This window comes from Mercenaria mercenaria, chromosome 12 (assembly GCF_021730395.1).
Source record: "Mercenaria mercenaria strain notata chromosome 12, MADL_Memer_1, whole genome shotgun sequence".
In the NCBI taxonomy this organism is placed as follows: domain Eukaryota; kingdom Metazoa; phylum Mollusca; class Bivalvia; order Venerida; family Veneridae; genus Mercenaria; species Mercenaria mercenaria.
Window position 1 is genome coordinate 59,330,877 of NC_069372.1, and position 24,924 is coordinate 59,355,800.

General features: G+C 35.8%; 1 protein-coding gene across 5 annotated transcripts in view; it reads left to right on the forward strand.

The window, feature by feature from the left end:
• Nucleotides 1-11,046, forward strand: part of LOC123533757 (epithelial membrane protein 3-like) — a 75,982-nt gene extending 64,936 nt beyond the window's left edge. For all 5 annotated transcript variants that reach the window (XM_045315591.2, XM_045315590.2, XM_053520174.1 and 2 more), the window contains exons 3-4: nt 2,932-3,084; nt 9,870-11,046. In XM_045315591.2, coding sequence (XP_045171526.2) covers nt 2,932-3,084; nt 9,870-10,045 — 329 coding nt within the window. In that variant the 3' untranslated portion in view covers nt 10,046-11,046. The remainder of the gene's footprint in view (nt 1-2,931; nt 3,085-9,869) is intronic.
• Nucleotides 11,047-24,924: the final 13,878 nt, after the last annotated feature.

Here is a 24,924-nt window from a genome sequence, read left to right on the forward strand (position 1 = left end):
GTGATGATACCGATTAGGTAAAACTGATTTAGCTGTGCACAATTTAGTTCAGGCCAGGATTCTTCGAACTCTTTAACTGAAATGAGCCGCGCCATGGGAAAACCAACATAGTGGCTTTGCGACCAGCATGGATCCAGACCAGACTGGTCTGGATCCTGGTCTGGATCCATGTTGGTCGCAAAGCCACTATGTTGGTTTTCTCATGGCGCGGCTCAAATTTGTTTGTAATGGTATAATGTGCTACTGAGTTCAAGGAAGTGTGTTTAAAAAAGAAAAGCATTACCAGCTTCAGTCACTCAGTAAAAGGAGATGTTAAATAGCATGACATATCCTGAAAATAAGTTAATTGTTAAAGTATTGAAAATTATGTAGTCGGAATTAGCTTTACTTACAGCATACTACTGATTTTATGGACTCAAATAATATAACATAATGTTTCTAAAACATATTCTGTCTTAGCCAACAAAATATTTAGATATCGTTGGACTTGTATCATTTTTCCCGGAAAACGATGTACAGTGGGCACTGCCGTCACATAATTAGCCGGTCCGTTGCAAAAAAGTTTGTGTAGCAAATTACTTCCATTTTTAAAGGGTTTCATATAATACGTCATACACGTGATCACCAAGAAGTGTAGATATGCGTGGCATATTTTGTTTTTCTGACTGGACAAAATTGGAGTAAGGGCATCAGACCCACTTTCTCCTCAAGTATGTGCAGGTTACAACTTTATTTAGCAATTTACTGTTACGGGATTCAAATGAAACTTGGTACTACTGGTCTCCATGAAGATACATATGTGTGACATATTTTTTTTGACCTTCAACCTCATTCCCCTCAAGTTTGTGGGGGCAATCTATGTTCACAGATTTGAAGGGATTTTAATAAAATACATGATCAGCAATCAGCATAGATGCTCGCAATATGTTTTCTTTGGCAGACAGAGGTGGGTCCCATGCACCAATGGCCAGCACTCCCATTAGTTTTTAGCTCAACTGAGCAATGATCACGCTGTGTCCGTCGTGCGTGCGTGCGTCCGTCCGTCCGTCGTCAACAATTGTGTTAAAGAAACATCTCCTCCATAACCACTGAATTGATTTTGATGAAACTTGGCATGGATGTTCCTGTGATTGTCCTCTACCAAAGATGTTCAAATGTTTCCGCTTGGTTGCACACAGGGGCCGCCAAAGCTAAAAATAGTAAAAATCTTCAAACGACATCTCCTAAACTGATGGTCCGATTTTGAAATAATTTTCCACAAATGGTCCTTATGTCACCCTCTACCAGGATTGTTCAAATTATATTGATTCGTAAAAAACGTGGCAGCCAGAGGGCGTGGTCACTTTTCTCTATATGTGTATAGTGGAATTTTAAAAATCTTCTTGTGTGAAACTGCTTGCCCGATGTTAGAATAATTTTACTCAAATGGTCCTTGTGTGACCGTCTACCAAGATTATTCAAATTATTTTGATTCGCCAAAAAATATGGCCGCCAGAGGGCGTGGTTACTTTTCCCAATTTGTGTATAGTGAAAATTTTAAAAATCTTTTTGTGTGAAATTACCGGCCCGATTTTAGAATTATTTTACACAAATGATCCTTGTGTGAACCTCTACCAAGATTGTTTAAATTAGTTTTAATTGTCAAAAAGCATAGCCGCCAGAGGGCGTGGTCACTTTTCCCTATATGTATATAGTGGAAACTTTAAAAATCTTCTTGTGTGAAACGGCTTGCCCGATTTTCGAAATAATTTTACACAAAAGGTTCTTGTGTGACCTTTTACCAAATTATTCCGATTTGTCAAAAAACATGGCTGCCAGGGGGCGTGGTCACTTTTCCCTTTATGTATACCATACTTGTCGAAAGTATTGCTCTAAGGTCAAAAGATGGCCACACCCGTATCTGACATGTACTTACTTTATGCTTTTATATTAGAAACATTGAAAACCTTCTTCTCTGAATCAATAATGGCTAGAGCCTTGATATTTGGCATGTGATATCAGGTTTGTAATGTCTACCGTATTTTTTCAAATTATTGCCCTAGTTTCAAAAGTGTGTGTGACATGTTTGTAATATAGGTGAACATAGTAGAAACCTATCTCTGTACTTATACAAGCACACTTGAAACCTTGTACACAGGTAAGCGCTTTAGGGTCGATGACCCTCTTGTTTCTATTTTAACGTAATGCAAAATCTGATCATATGAAGCGTAGATGTGAGTGACATAACATTTTTTGGCTTTCATATCGTCCAAAGTTATTGATAGACTCATTGAAAATGTGCGTGACACAATTTTACTGGGATAGACAAAGGTTACAGCACTTCTACCCAGGTCCCCTACCTTTTCGTGGGTTTTAAATGGATTCCAATAAAACTTAATACATATGGTCACTATGAAGTGTAGTTGAGCCATGACATATTTCCTTTTGGTTGGGTAAGGATGAGTGCACCCATACCCAGCCAGCACCTAAAATGTAATTCTTCTTCTTTTGAAATGCAGTACGCACGATTCAATGAAGTGAAATTGTAAAATGCTTATTTGTTTTCTTTGGTGATCAAGGTCGGGTACCCAAAATATCTTCATTCCTCTGACAAAGTGGTTATTTAGTGAATATGATAGGGTTTTTTTTGTCTAATAGATACCGACTTGCCAATCGGTTACATGTAGGGACGATGACGATATTGGATCAATGTTGTTTACTTTGTGAAAGAAAAAGAGAACACACATAACCTGTTAGGTGGTTAAGAGAACACATTTAACGTTTGTTGTTTATACTCTAACAATACTGTCAAGTGGTTCATATTTTATCCGGCAGATATCTAGCCCTTTTTGGGCCAGTATGTGTGCCAATATTTTTATGTTAGCTAAATTTTGCATGTAAATCTATATAAAACCAAATGAATTTCATTTACCTAAAATGTATATTTATTAGATGTACCGGACTGGATGAAAGCCACTCGTGCAATGATGGTACTGTCCATCCTTGCTCTGGGTGCAAGCATCTTACTGTCTGTCCTGTTTGGATTCATTATGAAGGAGAAACAGTTCTTGGCTATTTTGGCAGCCTTCATGTGCTTTGCTGCAGGTAAATTCTTTTATTAATTTTATTTGTTTGAAATACTTATGACAGAGCAAACAATTTTTAAACGAAAAAGTATATTTAAAGAATAAACTACTTCTAACGAGTCGGAACATTAAAACATCAGCCAAAAATACAATTTTGTCTCACCCATCAACTACAGTATAGTAGAGTAAGTCACAGTTTAGTACATTTAGTCACAGTATAGTACAGTAAGTCACAGTATAGTAGAGTAAGTCACAGTATAGTACAGCAAGTCACAGTATAGTACAGCAAGTCACTGTATAGTACAGCAAGTCACTGTATAGTGCAGTAAGTCACAGTATAGTATAGTAAGTCACAGTATAGTACAGTCACAGTATAGTACAGCAAGTCACAGTATAGTAGAGTAAGTCACTGTATAGTACAGCAAGTAACTGTATAGTAGAGTAAGTCACTGTATAGTACAGTAAGTCACAGTATAGTACAGTCACAGTATAGTACAGAAAGTCACTGTATAGTACAGTAGGTCACAGCATAGTACAGTAACAGTATAGTACAGCAAGTCACAGTATAGTAGAGTAAGTCACTGTATAGTACAGCAAGTCACAGTAGTACAGCAAGTCACTGTATAGTACAGTCACAGTATAGTACAGCAAGTCACAGTATAAAACAGTAACTCACAGTATAGTACAGCAAGTCACAGTATAGTACAGCAAGTCTCTGTATACTACAGTCACAGTATAGTCTGCAAGTCAATGTAGTACAGCAAGTCACTGTATAGTACAGTCACAGTATAGTACAGCAAGTCACAGTTTAGTACAGTAAGTCACAGTAAAGTACAGCAAGTCACAGTATAGTACAGTGAGTCACAGTTTAGTAGAGTAAGTCACTGTATAGTACAGTAAGTCACAGTATAGTAGAGTAAGTCACAGTATGATACAGCAAGTCACAGTATAGTACAGTCACAGTATAGTACAGTAAGTCACAGTATAGTAGAGTAAGTCACTGTATAGTACAGCATGTCACAGTAGTACAGCAAGTCACTGTATAGTACAGTCACAGTATAGTAGAGCAAGTCTCAGTATAGTACAGTAAATCACAGTATAGTACAGTAAGTCACAGTATAGTACAGCAAGTCACAGTATAGTACAGTCACAGTATAGTACAGCAAGTCACAGTATAGTACAGTCACAGTATAGTACAGTAAGTCACAGTATAGTAGAGATAGTCACTGTATAGTACAGTCACAGTATAGTACAGCAAGTCACAGTATAGTACAGTAAGTCACAGTATAGTAGAGTAAGTCACTGTATAGTACAGTCACAGTATAGTACAGCAAGTCACAGTATAGTACAGTAAGTCACAGTATAGTACAGCAAGTCACAGTATAGTAGAGTAAGTCACTGTATAGTACAGTCACAGTATAGTGCAGCAAGTCACAGTGTAGCACAGCAAGTCACAGTATAGTGCAGCAAGTCACTGTATAGTGCAGCAAGTCACTGTATAGTACATTTAGTCACAGTATAGTGGAGTAAGTCACAGTATAGTACAGCAAGTCACAGTATAGTACAGTCACAGTATAGTACAGTAAATCACAGTATAGTAGAGTAAGTCACTGTATAGTACAGCAAGTCACAGTAGTACAGCAAGTCACTGTATAGTACAGCAAGTCACAGTATAGTACAGTCACAGTATAGTACAGCAAGTCACAGTATAGTACAGTAAGTCACAGTATAGTACAGCAAGTCACAGTATAGTACAGTCACAGAATAGTACAGTAAGTCACAGTAATGTAGAGTAAGTCACTGTATAGTACAGTCACAGTATAGTACAGCAAGTCACAGTATAGTACAGTAAGTCACAGTATAGTACAGCAAGTCACAGTATAGTACAGTAAGTCACAGTATAGTAGAGTAAGTCACTGTATAGTACAGCAAGTCACTATATAGTACAGCAAGTCACAGTATAGTACAGTAAGTCACAGTATAGTACAGCAAGTCACTGTTTAGTGCAGCAAGTCATAGTATAGTACAGAAAGTCACAATATAGTACAGTTAGTCACATTATAGTACAGCAAGTCACAGTATAGTACAGTAAGTCAAAGTATAGTAGAGTAAGTCACTGTATAGTACAGCAAGTCACAGTAGTACAGTAAGTCACAGTATAGTACAGCAAGTCACTGTATAGTACAGTCACAGTATAGTACAGTAAGTCACAGTATAGTACATTAAGTCTCTGTATAGTGCAGTAAGTCACAGTAGTACAGCATGTCACTGTATAGTACAGCAAGTCACAGTATAGTACAGTAAGTCACAGTATAGTACAGCAAGTCACAGGATAGTACAGTAAGTGACAGTATAGTAGAGTAAGTCACTGTATAGTACAGCCAGTCAGTGCATAGTACAGTAAGTCACAGTATAGTAGAGTAAGTCACTGTATAGTATAGTCACAGTATAATACAGCAAGTCACAGTATAGTACAGCAAGTCACAGTATAGTAGAGTAAGTCACTGTATAGTACAATCACAGTATAGTACAGCAAGTCACGGTATAGTACAGCAAGTCACAGTATAGTGCAGCAAGTCACTGTATAGTGCAGCAAGTCACAGTATATTACAGTTAGTCACAGTATAGTAGAGTAAGTCACAGTATAGTACAGCAAGTCACAGTATAGTACAGTCACATTATTGTACAGTAAGTCACAGTATAGTAGAGTAAGTCACTGTATAGTACAGCAAGTCACAGTAGTACAGCAAGTCACTGTATAGTACAGCAAGTCACAGTATAGTACAGTCACAGTATAGTACAGCAAGTCACAGTATAGTACAGTAAGTCACAGTATAGTACAGCAAGTCAAAGTATAGTACAGTCACAGTATAGTACAGTAAATCACAGTATAGTAAAGTAGGTCACTGTATAGTACAGTCACAGTATAGTACAGCAAGTCACAGTATAGTACAGTAAGTCACAGTATAGTACAGCAAGTCACAGTATAGTACAGTAAGTCACAGTATAGTAGAGCAAGTCACTGTTTAGTACAGCAAGTCACAGTATAGTACAGTAAGTCACAGTATAGTACAGCAAGTCACTGTTTAGTGCAGCAAGTCACAGTATAGTACAGCAAGTCACATTATAGTACAGCAAGTCACAGTATAGTACAGTAAGTCAAAGTATAGTAGAGTAAGTCACTGTATAGTACAGCAAGTCACAGTAGTACAGTAAGTCACAGTATAGTACAGCAAGTCACTGTATAGTACAGTCACAGTATAGTACAGCAAGTCACTGTATAGTACAGTCACAGTATAGTACAGTAAGTCACAGTATAGTACAGTAAGTCACTGTATAGTGCTGCAAGTCACAGTAGTACAGCAGGTCACTGTATAGTACAGCAAGTCACAGTATAGTATAGCAAGTCACAGTATAGTGCAGCAAGTCACAGTATAGTACAGCAAGTCGCAGTATAGTAGAGTAAGTCACAGTTTAGTATAGCAAGTCACAGTATAGTGCAGCAAGTCACAGTATAGAACAGCAGGTCGCAGTATAGTAGAGTAAGTCACAGTATAGTACAGCAAGTCAAAGTATAGTACAGCAAGTCGAAGTATAGTACAGCAAGTCACAGTATAGTATAGCAAGTCACTATATAGTACAGGAAGTCACTGTATAGTTCAGTCACAGTATAGTACAGCAAGTCACAGTATAGTACTGTAAGTCACAGTATAGTACAGTAAGTCACTGTATAGTACAGCAAGTCATAGTAGTACAGCAAGTCACTGTATAGTACAGCAAGTCACTGTATAGTACAGTCACAGTATAGTACAGCAACTCACAGTATAATACAGTAAGTCACAGTATAGTACAGCAAGTCACAGTATAGTACAGTCACAATATAGTACAGTAAGTCACAGTATAATACAGCAAGTCACTGTATAGTGCAGCAAGTCACAGTTTAATAGAGTAAGTCACAGTATAGTACAGCAAGTCACAGTATAATACAGTAAGTCACAGTATAGTAGAGTAAATCACTGTATAGTACAGTAAGTCACAGTAGTACAGCAAGTCACTGTATAGTACAGCAAGTCACTGTATAGTACAGTCACAGTATAGTACAGCAAGTCACAGTATAGTACAGTAAGTCACTGTATAGTACAGCAAGTCACAAGATAGTACAGTCACAGTACAGTACAGTAAGTCACAGTATAGTAGAGTAAGTCACTGTATAGTACAGTCACAGTATAGTACAGCAAGTCACAGTATAGTAGAGTAAGTCACAGTATAGTAGAGTAAGTCAGTGTATAGTACTGCAAGTCACTGTATTGTACAGCAAGTCACAGTATAGTACTGCAAGTCACTGTATTGTACAGCAAGTCACAGTATAGTACAGTAAGTCACAGTATAGTACAGCAAGTCACTGTATAGTGCAGCGAGTCACAGTATAGTACAGCAAGGCACAGTATAGTACAGTAAGTCACAGTATAATACAGCAAGTCACAGTATAGTACAGTCACAGTATAGTACAGTAAGTCACAGTATATTAGAGTAAGTCACTGTATAGTACAGGAAGTCACAGTAGTACAGTAAATCACAGTATAGTGCAGCAAGTCACTGTATAGTACAGTCACAGTATAGTACAGTAAGTCACAGTATAATAGAGTAAGTCACTGTATAGTGCAGCAAGTCACTGTATAGTACAGCAAGTCACAGTATAGTATAGCAAGTCACTGTATAGTACAGCAAGTCGCAGTATAGTAGAGTAAGTCACAGTATAGTACAGCAAGTCAAAGTATAGTACAGCAAGTCACAGTATAGTACAGCAAGTCACTGTATAGTGCAGCAAGTCACTGTATAGTACAGCAAGTCACTGTATAGTAGAGTAAGTCACAGCAGTACAGCAAGTCACTGTTTAGTACAACAAGTCACAGTATAGTACAGCAAGTCACAGTATAGTACATTCATTTTGTCAGCGTATAGTACAGAAAGTCACAGTATAGTAGAGTAAGTCACAGTATAGTACATTCATTTAGTCACCGTATAGTACAGAAAGTCACAGTATCGTAGAGTAAGTCACTGTATAGTGCAGCAAGTCACAGTATAGTACTGCAAGTCACAGTATAGTAGAGTAAGTCACAGTATAGTACAGCAAGTTAAAGTATAGTACAGCAAGTCACAGTAGTACAGCAAGTCACTGTATAGTAGAGTAAGTCACAGTAGTACGGCAAGTCACTGTATAGTACAGCAAGTCACAGTATAGTACAGCAAGTCACAGTAGTACAGCAAGTCACTGTACAGTACAGCAAGTCACTGTATAGTACAGCAAGTCACAGTATAGTACAGCAAGTTACAGTAGTACAGCAAGTCACTGTACAGTACAGCAAGTCACTGTATAGTAGAGCAAGTCACAGTATAGTATAGCAAGTCACAGCATAATCTTGAGTGATTATGTATTGAAGTAACCAATTGAAAGTAATATGTTTACTCTATAAACTATAAGTTGGATCATTATTGTGCACATATTGAAAAAATGACAAAAAGATATTAGTGCAATCTTTTGAGTTTACTGCCATAATTATTCATGGTTTTTCCTTACAAGAGGTAAAATGCATTACTGATATGATAATTAAAGTCTTACAATATAATACTTCTGAGACTTTCTGTTTATTTTATTTGAGAGCCAGTATGCGAAAATCAACGTTAGAGCTTTGCGACCAGTAACAATCCAGACCATCCCTCTTGTTCGTTATTCACACCATAATACTGTTACTTTATCAATTTCTGCGCTTGTATGCAATTGATAAGCAATCAGTATAGATTCAGATCAATCTGCATCTATACTGGTCGCAAAGCATTGTCAAACAATCACCCATGCCTCCGAGTAAATCACGTTACGATGGCAGTACCATGTGATTCTGTCATAATCTACAGGCAAATTGACATTTATGTCACAACCTTTAAGAACATAAATAAAGTATTCAATGTATCTATATTTTGCAGTATGCGATTCGTCAGATTCTCTGACTACTCAAAATACTGTCAAATAATTCCATTGTTTACATTTTAGCAGGTGCGCGTCACAACACCAGATAAAGAAGTAATTTTAGTATTAAAGCATTATTTTTTAGTTTTCTTTTCTCGTTTTAAAAGTAAAATATATAATATTTAACTATTGAGATACAAGAAGAAATATATAACTCGGCTGAAATTCTGAAGTTCAGCTATATATATATATATATATATATATATATATATATATATATATATATATATATATATATATATATATATATATATATATATATATATATATATATATACGCCTGTACCAATAAGGGGAAGTAACACTGTGTTGGAGTTTGGTCGCAAATGCATAACGTTAGTTTTCACACAGTGGTGCTCATTTATAATGATGCAATACAAAGAACATTTTATTTTGATTTGTAAAGCTTTATTCATGACCTTTAAGTGAAAATATGCCTGTAAATGTCTGCAAAATTGGACGCTTTGCGTGTTTTCCAATTACTAGCAGTAAAAAAAGATGTAGGTCGGACTTCCCTGGTAAACCGAGAAACACGTGTATATGTTGTCTATTTGTTCAATATATATGATTATATTTCCGTATATTGTACTATTAAGCTAATCTTATTAAATGTTTGTTTTATTTTGTCTGACTTTACCGATAATGCTTCAATATCTTGACAATTGTTAGTCTTGCAACTTCTGAAAATGTTTTTTTACTTTTGAAATTGCACAGTTATGAAGCCATATGATTATCTCATACAAAACTCATAACCCCTGTTTAACCCTTTTATTTTTCAGCTGGCCTGGCGATACTTGGTGTTATCATATACGGTGCCAAGGCCCCGCTCAAAAGTTTCGATCTGGTTTACGGTGAAGGATCCCTTCATGCCGGCTTTGGACTGGCAATTATAGCGGCCATTGCTGCTGTTGTTGCCGGAGTATTTGTCTTCCTGTCAAAGGGCAGGAACGTGTAATCAAAAGGAAAGAAAGCCTGGCCACTTTTTATATATGCTATATATTCATTAATAAATTTTTATGCATCTTATTACCATTCTCGCCCAGCCTTATTTAAAGTTCATTGTTTACGAGTTATCGCTTGAGCCATAATGATACTAAGACATTATATCAATCAAGTATATATACTATTGTGTACCATTCAAAACCTTCCATGAAATAGAGTTTTTACACATACACAAGTTAAGTTTGTTTATAAAGATACTTTGAAGTAACTGTTTGTATTTTTAAAGGTGAAATTTGGGTAAACAATATCTTTAAGAATTAACAGGGTAGACAGTGTAATTTAAAGCGGGCAACTGTGAATGAAATTATTGCCTTATATAATTGATTGGGTTTTTAACCAATGTCATGCCTTCAAAGGCCTATGTCATTTTCTTTTTACATTGTACATAGATCTCAGTTTTATTTTGCTCTCTACTTGACAGGTCTATGATTTGCATTTTCATCATGAATCTCATGGAAACTTTGGTATACACTCCATTACAATTTTGATTCGCATTTGATCGGATTTGGCACCGTGTTTAATTGGCTGAAAGTATGTTTTCTTGCATCAAGCACGAGTCTCGCTTTCACTTTGATTTATTCAGCACAGACATTGTACTTGAAAAAAAAGTTATTTACAGACATATGAAATGCTTTGTGTCTTCTGCAGCTAAAAAGAATAAAATGTATTTATTGTGTTTACACCTAGTGATTAAGAAGGATGGTGCATTGTTGACATGGAAATTCATTCACGGCTTTTATCATTAGATTAATCAATATGCATCCACTATTGACATATATGGCACGACCACATGCTTGGCAAGCAAATTGTTCATTGCAATGCTGCTGTTTACGAACTATGTTCAAGAGGCGATGCCTTTCTTTTACTTTTTCTTTTGCTTATATGTATAGATAGTCCTTGTGTGTTATTTTATACATTGTATTTTGTAAAATGAATAAAATAGTCAAAATCGTTTTGCTCTGTTCTTTTACTATATATTGTTACTTTGTCTTTGGAAAATGTTTTATATATTTTCCCAATGTTTTTGTCACTTACTGTTTGCAAGTCAGTTTGTATATTTTATTCTATATGATTTTCACGAAGTCTTCGTGTGAAAACACGATGAAAGATATTTTAAAGAGCATGTTTAGGGATTGAATAAAGAATATTGTTTGTTTCAGTACATGATCAGGTATCTTTCATCTAGTGAAATCAGATGTAGACATGAGCGTAAATATATTTTTTCACGGGGTAAAAATACTATAATCTTACATGTAAAACAAAACATTCTGTTATTATTTTTCTCATTTCATTTGTTAAACCGGATGCCAGCACACCAAGTGAAATTCACGTACATTTCATTATTTCGCTGAACATAATTATAATACCTGTGCACGGTTCGAATGTTACAGAAGTCTATCGGTTAAAGAGTTTGTAATACAGATACTCCTTTTGCTTGTTTGCCCATTGTGGTTCTAGGACGATCTGTATATGAAAAGAATTGAACTGGAACCACTGTCGTACCCTTGCATGATCGTAAGAGGCGAGTAATATTGTCTGAACACTTGGTTTTGCTGTATCTCGGTGATTCCACCAGGTATAAAAGTTTTGATTCCATACGTCATCTTTTTATTTCGATGTAAATGAGATATGAAACCAACAGTTTTAGCCCTGTTTGGCGCCATGTAACCTACACTGTGTTGATGCGCTGTAAAAACATATCAAATCACAAAAATTTGTGCTTGTTTATAGTCGAACATGCATCCATATCCAAATCAGACTGAGATCAATCGTCTGGAATGGCTATGAGTTGAAGTAGGTCTATGCTAAAGAAACATACTTTTCGACCCACAAATTTAGACTATATACAACAAGAGGTATCTAGTAAGCAAATATGGCCGCCATGATTACTTATCCTATTTTCAGCCCTGAGATCTGCGTGAAGGTAGGACCCTCTCGGATTAAACCATCAATTTGTGTGAAGAATTTCGGTGTTAGAATGGATTCAAACATGGACATGACACAGCATGTTAACTCTCTATGTAGAGCTAGTTATGCACAACTTCGGCAGTATATCACAGCTGATGCTAGCAAGTCTCTTGTGAACTCTCTGGTTACATCGAAAGTAGGCTACTGTAACTCGCTGCTGTATGGAATTTCCAAAGACACACTGCAAAAACTTCAATGTGTACAACACACAGCGACCCGCATCATAACCAAGACTCCGCGTTACAATTACATCACACAAGTCTTTAAGGAGTTGCATTGGCTTCCGGTTCAGCACCGAACTGATTTCAAAATCTTGACACTTACAAGCCTCGTAGAGACTTAAGGTCGGCAAATGGCCCAGAGTCTTTGGTTGATCTGAGGAGTTGAACAGTAATGTACGGTGACAGAAGTTTCAAGCATGCAGCTCCAAAGCTTTGGAATGCCCTCCCGCAAGCATCCGATATTCAAGCTCACTGTCCGCATTTAAAAAATCTATGAAAACACACCTCTTTCATACATGTTATATATATGTAAAATAATAAAATCTGAAATACTGTTAAAAAAATGGCGTTAAACCCAAAACAAACAAACAAACAAAAATAACAAATCATGACGGGTTTGTTTCGTGTAGAGAAAGGGATTACTCTCCTTTAATAGTGTATGTAATGTGAGCAAAATTTAAGGATAACCTTGTTTTAATTACCATTCCTTTCAATCTTTTACCAATGTATTTACATGTATATATATGTATGTAATATGTGTTCTTTAATGTCTTTGTAAAGCACTTTTGAACGCACATATTTTGTATGAAAACAGTGCTATATAAATGTGGTATATTAAGAATATTAATAATGACCTTTCACCTACTGACCTCCAAAACATTAAAGATCATTTACTGACAACTGGCTATCGTTCTTTGATGTTTAAAGACGTCTTAAGTTACTAAGCGGAAACCGTTTTCTGTCTCTAGGTCACTGTTATCTTGACATAGTGACCCCTTAAATGATATTGTCATGTACTTACTACAGCCTATCATCCTACAAAGTTTGAAAAACTCTAGTCCAAAGCGTTCTTGAGATATTGTGCAGAGACTGTTCAGTCTCAAAGTTACAGTGAATTTCTTATACTGACTCCGCCGAAAACAATATAGGTTATCTACCGTCCAGAAGCAATCACCATATGAGGTTTGAGGAGTGTAGATGAAGGCGTTCTTAAAGTTCTTGAGTGGTAACCTTTTCCAGTCTTAACGTCGTAGAGACCTTTGACCTACTGACCCCTACAGCAGTAACAACAATAGGAGTGGCAAAATAATTCAACAACGGAACATTCTTTTCACTACAATGTAGTAAAGTCTCAATTACCTGATGGGCGAGCCAACATTCTAGTGTACTCTATATTCATATTAGGTCTTATTTTGCTTATAAAAAAGAAATAACGTTCTTCTTTCTGGGGTTGTGGAACACTTTCTTGAAAACGACCAATGTTACCACATTCCCATTTTCGGAGGGGCTTCCAAGGGCGAAAGGGTAATGTCGTTGACATTATATGATTTAAACCTAAAGTAATCAACAACCATAATTTTCAGTGTTGAAATACCCTTAGAATTCGGGATATGGCATGCACAAACCGTGAAGGACCCCCTCATACAGAAATATTCAACATTTTCTCAAAATAAGATAACCATTTTATTAAGAATAGCTCTCAAACACATAGACCAAAAATGTGAATAACACTATCTATATTTTTTTTCACTTTTTGTAATGAAAAATTCATTTGAAATACAAACTTTTCTCAAGTAAAACACTAATCTCGTGAAAATTGTATTTAATGACAGAGATGACATTCTCTTAAACTTAGCAGAATGCAGGATTTAGTGTTTAAAATACCAAAATACTGCAGGATGGGTTCTCCCTGGAGTAGTCTCCCCCACCCTCCTACAACTTGGTATACATACACACATATATAATACTTTGTATACACTATCTGAGTCAGGGGTGCACCCAACACACCAATGTTCTAAAAAACTACAAGCATACATTTTATAAAGCCTAGAATTCAGATCTCAGTGCATTTTAAAAGAAATTTTCCGCTCGCTACTCTCGCAATTCTGGTATCAGTTGTATTATATTCAGCTGAGGTACAGGAGAGAGCAGAAAACAGACTCACTGTCTTCTACTTATACAGGATATTCTGCTTCTTCCCTTTCTCTATCCATCAGACTGCTTGTACCTTGTATCAGGTCTAAACGGTCATCAACTTTGTTTTACATAAAAGCAATTATTATTCAAATATATTGGTGAACTTTATCAGACACTTTTACATGCATTTTCATCAGCTAAGCCACACAGGTCCAAAGGCCGGGGCATGCTCATGATGTTGACAGGTATAATTATTATATAAAAATTCAAAAGTGGGGAGAGTGTGTTTTTTTAAATATACATTGAAATGCACCAGTGCTGTTCTGCAATTCATTTTTTTTCCGTGGGAGCATGCACCTCGAGTTCCTCTAATATGTCCCGAGCAATATCCAGTTTTGGCTTTGCACCTTTGGACTCATTTATCTTTTAGGTATCAATAATATGATTTATGTATATGAACATTACATGTAAATTCCATTGTTTGTTTACCATTTTTGCATAGAGAAATTTATTACTGTCCTCAAAATCAAAGAGACTTGCATTTAGCTGTTTCATGTGTACTTAGGCAAAGTATCCAATACAGACTGCATGTCTGTATCGCGCTTGTTAGCTTTGACTAACATAAGTATAACAAAATATTTTGAGAGAAAAAATATCTTTGGTTTACTCTGAAAATAAATATTCTTGCTTTCAAGAGGTGGAAAAAAATCTTGACTTACACCCACCCTCTTTCTGCATCTTGCATATAATTAAAATGTACTTGTCAAAGTTGTTGGATGTTTGAAACAACCCGTCTACAATATTTTTCCGTTGCAGCTTCTTTTTGTTGTGGGCTTACTTTGCGATGCATGGCTCTATGGCTGTGTTTGAGGTGCTCTGTGCTTCCGGGAAATCTAGTCTTACATTTTGTCTTCCATAGAAGGCCAAAAAAAAGCCTAGCTCCAAGTAAAATCCGAGGCCCCACCCCCACAGAAGTTCAAGTGGTCGGCCTCTAAATATCCAACAGGGAAAGTCACGTTCTAAAAACGCAGCCTCACCAAACCGCAACAAATAGCACACGGACATGCACACGACGTACACAAACACGCACACACAGCAAAGACCAGGACAAAACTAACAAACATAGGAACACAGTCGGGCACAGCTTTCGAACGGTCAGTGGCAAAAACAATGCTGAGGAGACTGAACCCGTTTATGCTGTATCTTACCTATTCTTACCCCCACCATGTTCCAAAGTCACTGAACAGTGTAATTAAAAGTAATTAAACAACGACTCTTGTTGGCATTCTCACATCTGCTACATTCTAGATAAGGGAAATTGAAAATAAAATCTGTGAAAATATCCTTTGGAAACATAGAAGTAACATAATAGCAGACTCGGTTTGATTGAGTCTGTACTTGAGAGACAATGAAATGTGCAACATCCCTCACGCCCCCCAAGCACGGTTTAAGCGGAATTCTATTACTGTAAAAATGAATGTACTCCAAATGACCAGAACATATAGCAACACTGAGTCAAAGTACGGAGAAACGTTTTACAGCCGCCACACAGCACTTACAGAATGCTATTGTGATAGTTAATACTTGACTATCGCTCCCTTGAAACCATATACGTCTTTCATAAGACTAATCGAATATGTTGCATGCAAAACTGTACCAATTATTGTTTCCTCAGAAAACTTAATAGAAAAATATCTTAGTAACACTCTTAGACAGACTGTATAAACACAGAACAGAATGAAATCTTGTCTATCCTGTTTTGTTCCTGACTAAAGTGGTTAAGAAATTGCAAAAAATACACGGTGTACCTGCAAGAACATAATTATATTTTTATTCATTTCTGTCTTCCATTAAACGTAACTGGAATTTATTGAGACAAAAAAAGAGAGAACAAAATGAAAATACAAGGATAAATATCCAACAAGCAAAGCCAATTACAAAAGACACAACCTCCCCAAACCGCAACCCAGCACACGAACGTGCACACGAAAAATACACACATTTAAGCACAAAGCAAACTCACGATGACGAAACGAACAACTATAGGAACACAGTAAAATAAAATAAAGGATCACCACCTTGGAACGGTTAGTGACGAAAACACCACTTGGGAGCTTAAACAGGTTTATGGTGCACCTAACTGCACTCTTGCCATGTTCTTAAGTCACAGGACAGTGTAAATAAAAGTTATCTTCGCCAGGTGAACCCCTAACACAAAAGGCATGTTATGTAAAACACAAAAATGCTCCTGTATAAATGTATACAAAGCAGTCCTTAAGAACAAAATAAAAGCATGTACTCATTGCCATTGCAGAAGACAGAGAAAAAAGCGAAACATCCTTAAAGGCCCGACGAAACAGCCAAGAAGGCATGCACGAGACAAAACATGTTAGTGCCTGGTCTTCGGGGGCCATCCTGGCGCCAACTGCAAACAAAAATAAGGGTCACTAAATCTGGTCAATAGCCACTACTCTACGTACATGATTATGTATATATCTATTTTTAAAAAAAACTGTACTGTCGTTTCGGGACACTACATTTAATATAAGTAAGTGCTTGTTCATCTGCGACCATCCTAGCTTAATTGCATGCAAAGCATACGGGTTTCGAAATTTGGTCAAATATCACTATTTCTATCATCCCTCCTAGAGCAATTCGGATATTTGGATGCCATTCCTCGCCGATTCTGTCAGTATACTGTACAGACTTGGTGTTTTGTCTACGAAGACCATCCTGGCATACGCTGCAAACAAAATATTATGATCCTAAAATTTGATCAAAACCTCTTTTGTAGTATTTATGTACATAATTATGTACAAGAAACGACCGTTGTTTAATACTATATTTAGTATAATGCTGCTCTCTAGTTCAATTGTAACTTAAAAGACTTACTGTAGCCTTTTCCTTCCTTAGTGTTTCTGCAGGACAGCCACGTGCTCATAAAGAAAAACGCACCAGATTTCATTAACGAAAATTCACAATTAACGATTTGTGTTATGTTCTATCGTAAAGTAAATACTAGTAAGTGCTTGACCATCTGGGACCCAACCACCCATTCCTATTTCTGATGGTGCTATTCCGCAACGATTTGGCAAGTAAACTGCCAAATATGTTAACTAGTGCTTGGTCTTCGTCCTCGGCTTCGGGATCAAAAGATTTTTTTTTACCAAAGACGAGGCACGGGAGTGCCGCATTTACATATAGAAATTAATATGGAAATTTGGATGAAATTTCACTCAAGAAAACTGGCATCTTCAAGGAAGCCTGTTGTGTTATATCGTTTGGTCATCTGCGTCCATTCTAGCATCGGTTGAAAGCAGAACATTCAGGTCGCGAAATATGTTTAAAATCCACTGCTTTCCCATAGAAATATGTCGATTTCTTGGTACATTTCCTCACCGATGTTGTAGGTATATAGCAAGTTTTGCAAGAAGTCAGGATCCAAAACTTTTTGATCAAAGCAGCTATTTGTCCGTACGGACGTTCATATTTCGTAGAAGAAATGACCGTTTCAAAATATTAGTATAATACTACTCACCCGTTCAATGTTTTCTTTCAAATTGTTCAATGTCGTTCGAAAGTGTATGAACCAAGTTAGAATATGATATTTTTAAGAAGCCGCATGTCCGTATAGAAATATAGAAACTTAGATGAAATTTGACTGAAGAAAATGAGAAAAATACAATATTAATTGGTCCTGATCTGATCATTTGGAACCATCCTAGCGTTAATTGGAATCAAATACATCGGGTCCTGTAATTTTGTCAACAATAGCTATTTTGCACGTAAACCCCTCTTAGAGAAGTGCAGTGATTTCTGATGGTGCAACTAATCTTCGATTTGTCGGTATACTGTAAAATTTGATAGTATATTGTTTTTGGAGTCTATCCTGGCTTTTTTCTATTTTAATTGCAACTACAAAACAGAATGCCGAACTTTGGTCAAAAACCGCGCACATACATTTAGTATAATGCTGCACACCACAAATGGCAAGGCCCAAGAGAGCCATGTGTGCTTAAGGAAAAAATTATAGAGATATGGATGAAAGTTCAATTAAGAAAGCTGATAAGTTATTATAGAAATATGGATGAAAGTTCAATTAAGAAAGCTGATAAGTTAGAAGGATTTGTTACGCTTAATCATCTTAGTCCATATTTGCGTCAATTATAAAAAAAATGCGGGTCAAAACATTTGGTATGCACATAATTATGTACAAGGAACGGCCATTTATCGACTCTATACTTAATAAAGCTCTCCAGTTCAACAGGCATATTGTCGTTGGAAAATGCGTATAACAAGGAACCAAATAACAATTTTCGGCCGAAGAACGTCGCCTGTGGAAATATAAATATAGGAACACGGAGGAGATTTTACTGAAAGTAAGTGACAAATTAAAGGTGATCTGTTAAATCGTAAGGTAAAGGTAAGCTTTATTTAACGTCGCATATAATCCAACATACAACACGAGCTACGTACAAAGCTCTTGTGCGACAAACTAGGTATCATGTAACAGATACTTACCTGTTCTATTTTTACCTCCTGGTACAACTATGTCAATGCAGAGTACCAAGCAAGAGAGCTACAAGTACTATTTTTTCACGTCATTGGTATGACGCCGCCGGGGATCGAACCCCAGACCTCGCGCATTCAGAGCGGACACTCTACTACTAGGCTATTGAGGCGGATGGCGTGGAATTAGAGAAATATGTCGAATTCTATCGGTTTAGAGCAAAGTGTGGCAGTGTTTGGTCTTCGACATCCAAGCGTAAACTTCAAGTATAACTGTGTGTGCATTTTATAATTATGTACTTGTGTACCAACATAGAATTTCATTCCATTCATCTTTTCAAAGTTTTTTTTTGTCAGAAAATCTTATTCTGCCAAAATTTGGTTGAACTTCGTCTGTACTTTATGATGATGTATGATCATACATGAAACAAGTTGAATGTTAATACGCGGCCAAAAGTAAAAAAGGTTTTTAAACCTGTCAGGAGAAATTTTGAATTTCCTTTGGAGGTGTGGTCAACAGTACTCTTACTGTTTGTAAACAAAGCCACGCGAATGGGATTATAAATGTAGCAATGTTATTGAACAGTATGTAGAATAAGTATTTATTTACATCTTTATTCAATCAAAATGTATTATGTAAGTTTAACTCAGCACAATCTTGCAGTTATAAAACAAAGCAATAGTGGATCTAACATTCATGAAAATAATTTTAAAGAATATAGCAAGACAAAGTCAATAACCTCTGTCGTCTGCTTTATCTCAGTATGCATCTGCTGTAAAGGCATACAGACACTAAATATGAAAATGGCGCGAAACAAAATGGTAGGATTCAAATAGTCCTCAGTCTGTTTTGCTTTGTAGAGCTGTTTTCCTTATTTTCTTTGTATTATTTTGCTGAAATCACACGACAGAACTATGCTTGACATGTAGGTGCATTTTCATAATGAAATAATAACATTTGTCATGGATACTTAGATGGTACACCACCACTTCAATTTGGGGTCTCATTGCTTAGCTGATTTTGCAGTTAAATTAGATAGATAAATTTATTCGTGAATATATATGTATATATGTCATGATTACAAACATTACAAATATCACATTAAGAACAACTCCAATATAAGAAAACATTCAATTGTATCACAGAAACAGCTTCATGTTATATCTCTAATTGATTAAAAAAATAAACTTACCCGTTTTACATATATAAATTTAGAGACATATATATATATATATAGTAGAGAGAATTTATACTAACTAAATCACCACCACAATATACCAAACCAACTACGGTAAAGCGCCTAACAGTTCAAACGAACACGCACATGCCACAACAAGTCCACTAACCCGTAAGATTAGTTTCGACGCTGCTTTATATACGAGCCCGAATTGCACTACACATTCGTACTGGTTCAACATTTGCATATATATACTCAAATCTCTGTTTCATGTCTCACAAATCAGTAGTGACATTTTAGTCTTTTTAACTTATTGGGACCAGAGAAGCTATATTTTCTCTCTCTGAAAGTTAACTGGATCTCGAGGATACATTGAATACATATGTAGATAATTTGCATTAAGGGATATAATTATATTCAGAACAGTTGACTTTCCTATACAAGTTCGCATTATAAATTATTATATAGTAGAGAGAATGTATACAAACTAAATCACCACCACAATATACCAGACCAATTACGGCAAAGCGCCTAGCAGTACAAACGAACACGCACATGCCACAGCAAGTCCACTAACCCATAAGATAACCCATAAAGTTTTTCAACTTATTTCCAATGGGGTCCTTGTGCATATCAAGGTACAAAATATTGGCTGTATTAAATGAAACTTTGGCCCAAGAAAGAGAACTGTTACTGGCATAAACGATAATCTTCACAAGAGTTACATGTAATTGTCTATCAAAGAAATCCCTGTCTAAAAACTAACATATATTCGTTACAAGTATCACAAATATCACAGTTCCATTCAATAATGACATACAAATCACAGAATAAATCAGGAATATTGCACAACAATGATAAAATGATATCATGCAACTAATAAAATCATAAAATCTGACTGTTCAGCACTTTTCATATTTTCAGTGAGTTCCATTGTGACTGTTTTTTTATAAGTATGCTTGTTATTTTTTTAATATTTATGTTATTAGGAAGGCTATTCCAGTCATTGATAGCTTGATAATAAAAAGTTGTAGACGTGAAACTTTCAACCTAATGCCCCAGTCACACATACGGCGCGGATAGCTACGTCTAGCCACGGATAGAAACGTAGTAATCCGTATCGATCCGTACCTGAGCCGTACTGATTGATACGGATTACCACTTTAAGGTAAGGCTCAGGTACGTATCGATACGGTTTACTACGTTTCTATTAGCCTGTTTCACTGATCTGTCTTATCGAATACATTGTCTGTTCACTGTTCTGTCTTATCGAATACATAGTCTGTTTCACTGATATGTCTTATCGAATACAGATATGTAGTATTTAACGCGTGGAAGAGTCTACGTTTCTATCCGTGGCTAGACGTAGCTATCCGCGCCGTATGTGTGACTTGGGTATAAGGTACATGAAAGCTGTTAACACTATGTCTACAACTATAAGAATGTTTCTTAGAGACAAGAGAGAAACTATAAAGCAAATAAGAGGGAAAACTACTATTAAAAAATGTGAACATGATTGAATCTTAATTGTTTAACTTAATATTTCAGCCGGCCAGTATTACAAAAATCTGACACTTTCAGAGATCTCCTGTAATATCATAACCACAAATAAACCTACAACTTTGTTTTGAGTCACTTGTGATCTATTTTTCAACTGTTTTGAAATACTACTGTACCAAGATGAAGAAGCATAGTCAAAATGACATTGTATTAAAGACTTTTTTACGCCTAAGGTGCAACATCTTTCAAAAAAAACAAAACATGTAGGGATATTGTCTAGACCAGTGCTTTTAGAGCTTTTAAGCTTACTCAATTCGTTATAGATATAGTCTTCACTGACTGTGTGAAGTTTGAATGTCTTAGACTCAGGGTTTCTGGTTCTATAAAACTGTTTAAACTGCCAGAATCAACACTAAATAGGTTGTAAGGCAAAGGTATTTTTTAACTAAACGAGAAACAACACTGGTCAAAAATGTATTAAAATGATCAGCAATAGCAGTCTTAGAAGGTTCAAAACAATTAGCACTATCTATGTTTAGAATAATACTAGGAAAAGATTTACATTTGTTACTACATGTATATCCAAGTGATTTTAATCTGACCTAATTATTATTTAGGATCATTTTTATTTTCTCCAAGTTTAAAAGACATGTACTCAGACTTGGCCCTTTTACTTCCCTCTGTTCCCATCTTTTTCTGTTTTTTTTTTTACTTGAAAATAAAAGAGTCTCTATGACAAATCAGATATAGAATATGTGAGTTTAGCCATGGTTCACATTTTTGTTTCAATCTTACTTCCTTCACCGGAGCAACAGTATTTAAAACAGATTACAATATATCTTTGAAAAATAACCGTGAAACTTCGACGGATTTAACAGTAAACATACTTGACCAATCACAAAGTTTTAAACTATTTATAAAATTTTAAACTTTGTAGTCTTTAAATGACCTAATAACAACATTCTTGTGATTATATATGTTCCTTTTTTATTTTTTGTGTACAAAACACTGGAAAATACAGGCAAAGTACCGGATTGAACAATCTTTTAAGTGTGACTACATATAATGTGATCTAACAGACTAGAAGAAGCAGATGAAATCCTGGCAGGGTTCTTAATGATTTGTTTCAAATTGAAAATATTAAGAACTTGTATCGCTTTTTTTGTTTTTTTTTATAGATCTGATTTCACTTAGCAAAAACAAATATTAAAATCACCGAAAATATACCATTCAGTATCAGATCTAAACAAAGATAGAACAGATTAAAAAAACTCCACAAAATCTGTTTGTTTTGGTGGTCTGTAACATGACCCAATTAAAATAGATTTAGTTTTTGGCAGTAAAATATCAGCCCAAACAGCTTCCAGTTTGTCTTTTTCAAGGTCACGTCTTTCGGTGAACGCCTCATATATGTATAGGCACACCCCACCACATTGTCTATCCCGGTCCTTCCTGATCACATTGTGGCCTTCGATATGAATTTCTGAATCTGTGATAGAGTTATCCAACCTCCTAAAATTGCAAATCTAAATTTTGAGGTTAAAAGTCTGCCTTCTGGTAATTCAGGTAAGAGAGATCGAATGTTAAAATGTATAAAATGTAGACCTTTTTGTTCAAAGCAATTAAAATTGTGACAAGATTCAGTAAAACGACCTTGATAGCCTTGAGGATCATCAACTCCTTGGAAGGAACTACTGTATTCAGTTCTTAACACTGGTTAAAAGGTAAGTTATTAAATGTACACTTCAGACATATAAGACTGAAAGATGTATTATTTTCAATCAAATTGAATATTTAGCATCATCAGTATACCCCAAACACTTTATGTGAGTCCATACTTCATAAATGCCACAGCTGTCAGCTTTACTACGGGTAGTTACCCCTGCATGGAAATTTGGGTTGTCTCCCTTTCCTCTTTGTTGTCGTTCCTAAATTATTGTCAGTTGAAAAATAATCTACGACTCCCGGTCCTGGGCGCGGACCTCTCCGCTCTGCAGAAGAAATAATAGGAATACAAATTTTGAATTAATAGTAACTTAGTATTTCTCTGGTGGCGAAAGGTACGAAATTAATTCAAACATAAAAATATCACTTGTGGCGTTAAAATCGTGAATGATCAATGTCTCTTCAGCATGATAAAACTTAAGACTTTTTGGCTGGTTGGCTTTGATAAAAACGACTGCTCTTGTATGAAAAGTAAAAAAAAAACAAGCGACTAAAACAACCACGCACAGCCGCCATTTTGTGACCTTGATAAAAAAAAAATGCGTGTTTGACTGAAAATATTTTTCTTGTATCAAAAACGATCCCTATTTTTCTTTTGATTTTATTCAGCACTGACAATCTTCTTCAAGAAAATGTGAGTTACAGACATTTAAAATGAGATTATCACCTCGAAATTCACAGAATTTCGATAAATATTAAATATTATTATTTATATGAAATATTTTGAATAAATAAAAGTTCTGAATCGTACGTTTTCACAAGCAGTGGTCAAACTATTTTTGTTGAAAAAAAAAAACAACAAACAAAACAACTGGCTATGTAACTTTTAAACTGTTAAAGATATACTCTTTGAAATGTTTACTCTACTGTACTGGGGATTGCCGTATGATGTACTGAGGATAGTTTCCAAATTGACAAATGTGTACTGAAGGTAGCACGTGAGAATAGGACAAAACTTTAGTATTCTGATTGATAGATGCACTGTTTACGCACAATGCGTGTCTATTTCGAGCCTTTTCATTTACTCTAATCTTTTGAAATATTTCTCATACGTACGTCTGTCACTAGTGTTCGAATGGTGTGCAAGTAAATAGTTTGTTTCCCTATTGTTTTCGTTTGGGTGTAGCAAGACATGTTACATTTTACAGTGGTACAAACAAATGATTTTTATTGCAGGTAAAATACATACTATTTTTGAAAACTAGCTGATTGAAATCCTTATCCCTAGTAAATAACCGTTCACTTTTATGCCGAAACATTTATGTGGGGGCACATAGCTTGCTTGCTGCTGTCCGTCCCGAAATAGTGTGTGTCCAACTCCTCCAACATAATGTATTGGAAATTATTTTTAAAAATGTCAAAATGTATCATGAAAGCACAAGTCAATACAAGGTAGCAACACTTCAAGAATCATCAACTTTGAACTCGCCAATATTTGTGATTTCAGACTTCATACCATAATTACCAGTAGTATTTAACCATACTTAAACTAATTTGAAATAAAAGTATACCTCCTTTTGTATTAAAGGAAAATACTAGTATGTAAACCATTATATGTTTACATTGAATTGCAAATTTCAAATTAGAAATTGAGGGAAGTCACTATAAGAACGTCAAGTATCTGAGTACGCAATATCAACAACTCATATATATAATATGACCAACCTCTGGAAGGACGAAAAGACAGACGAGATATCGAGGGGTCAGAGTGAAAATGTTCGAAGTAAATATAGGTAAAGAAGCACCTAGGACAGTTTCGCTTTCATCCCTCGATATGGACAACGTCGAAACCATATACCTCCGATTTTGCGTAC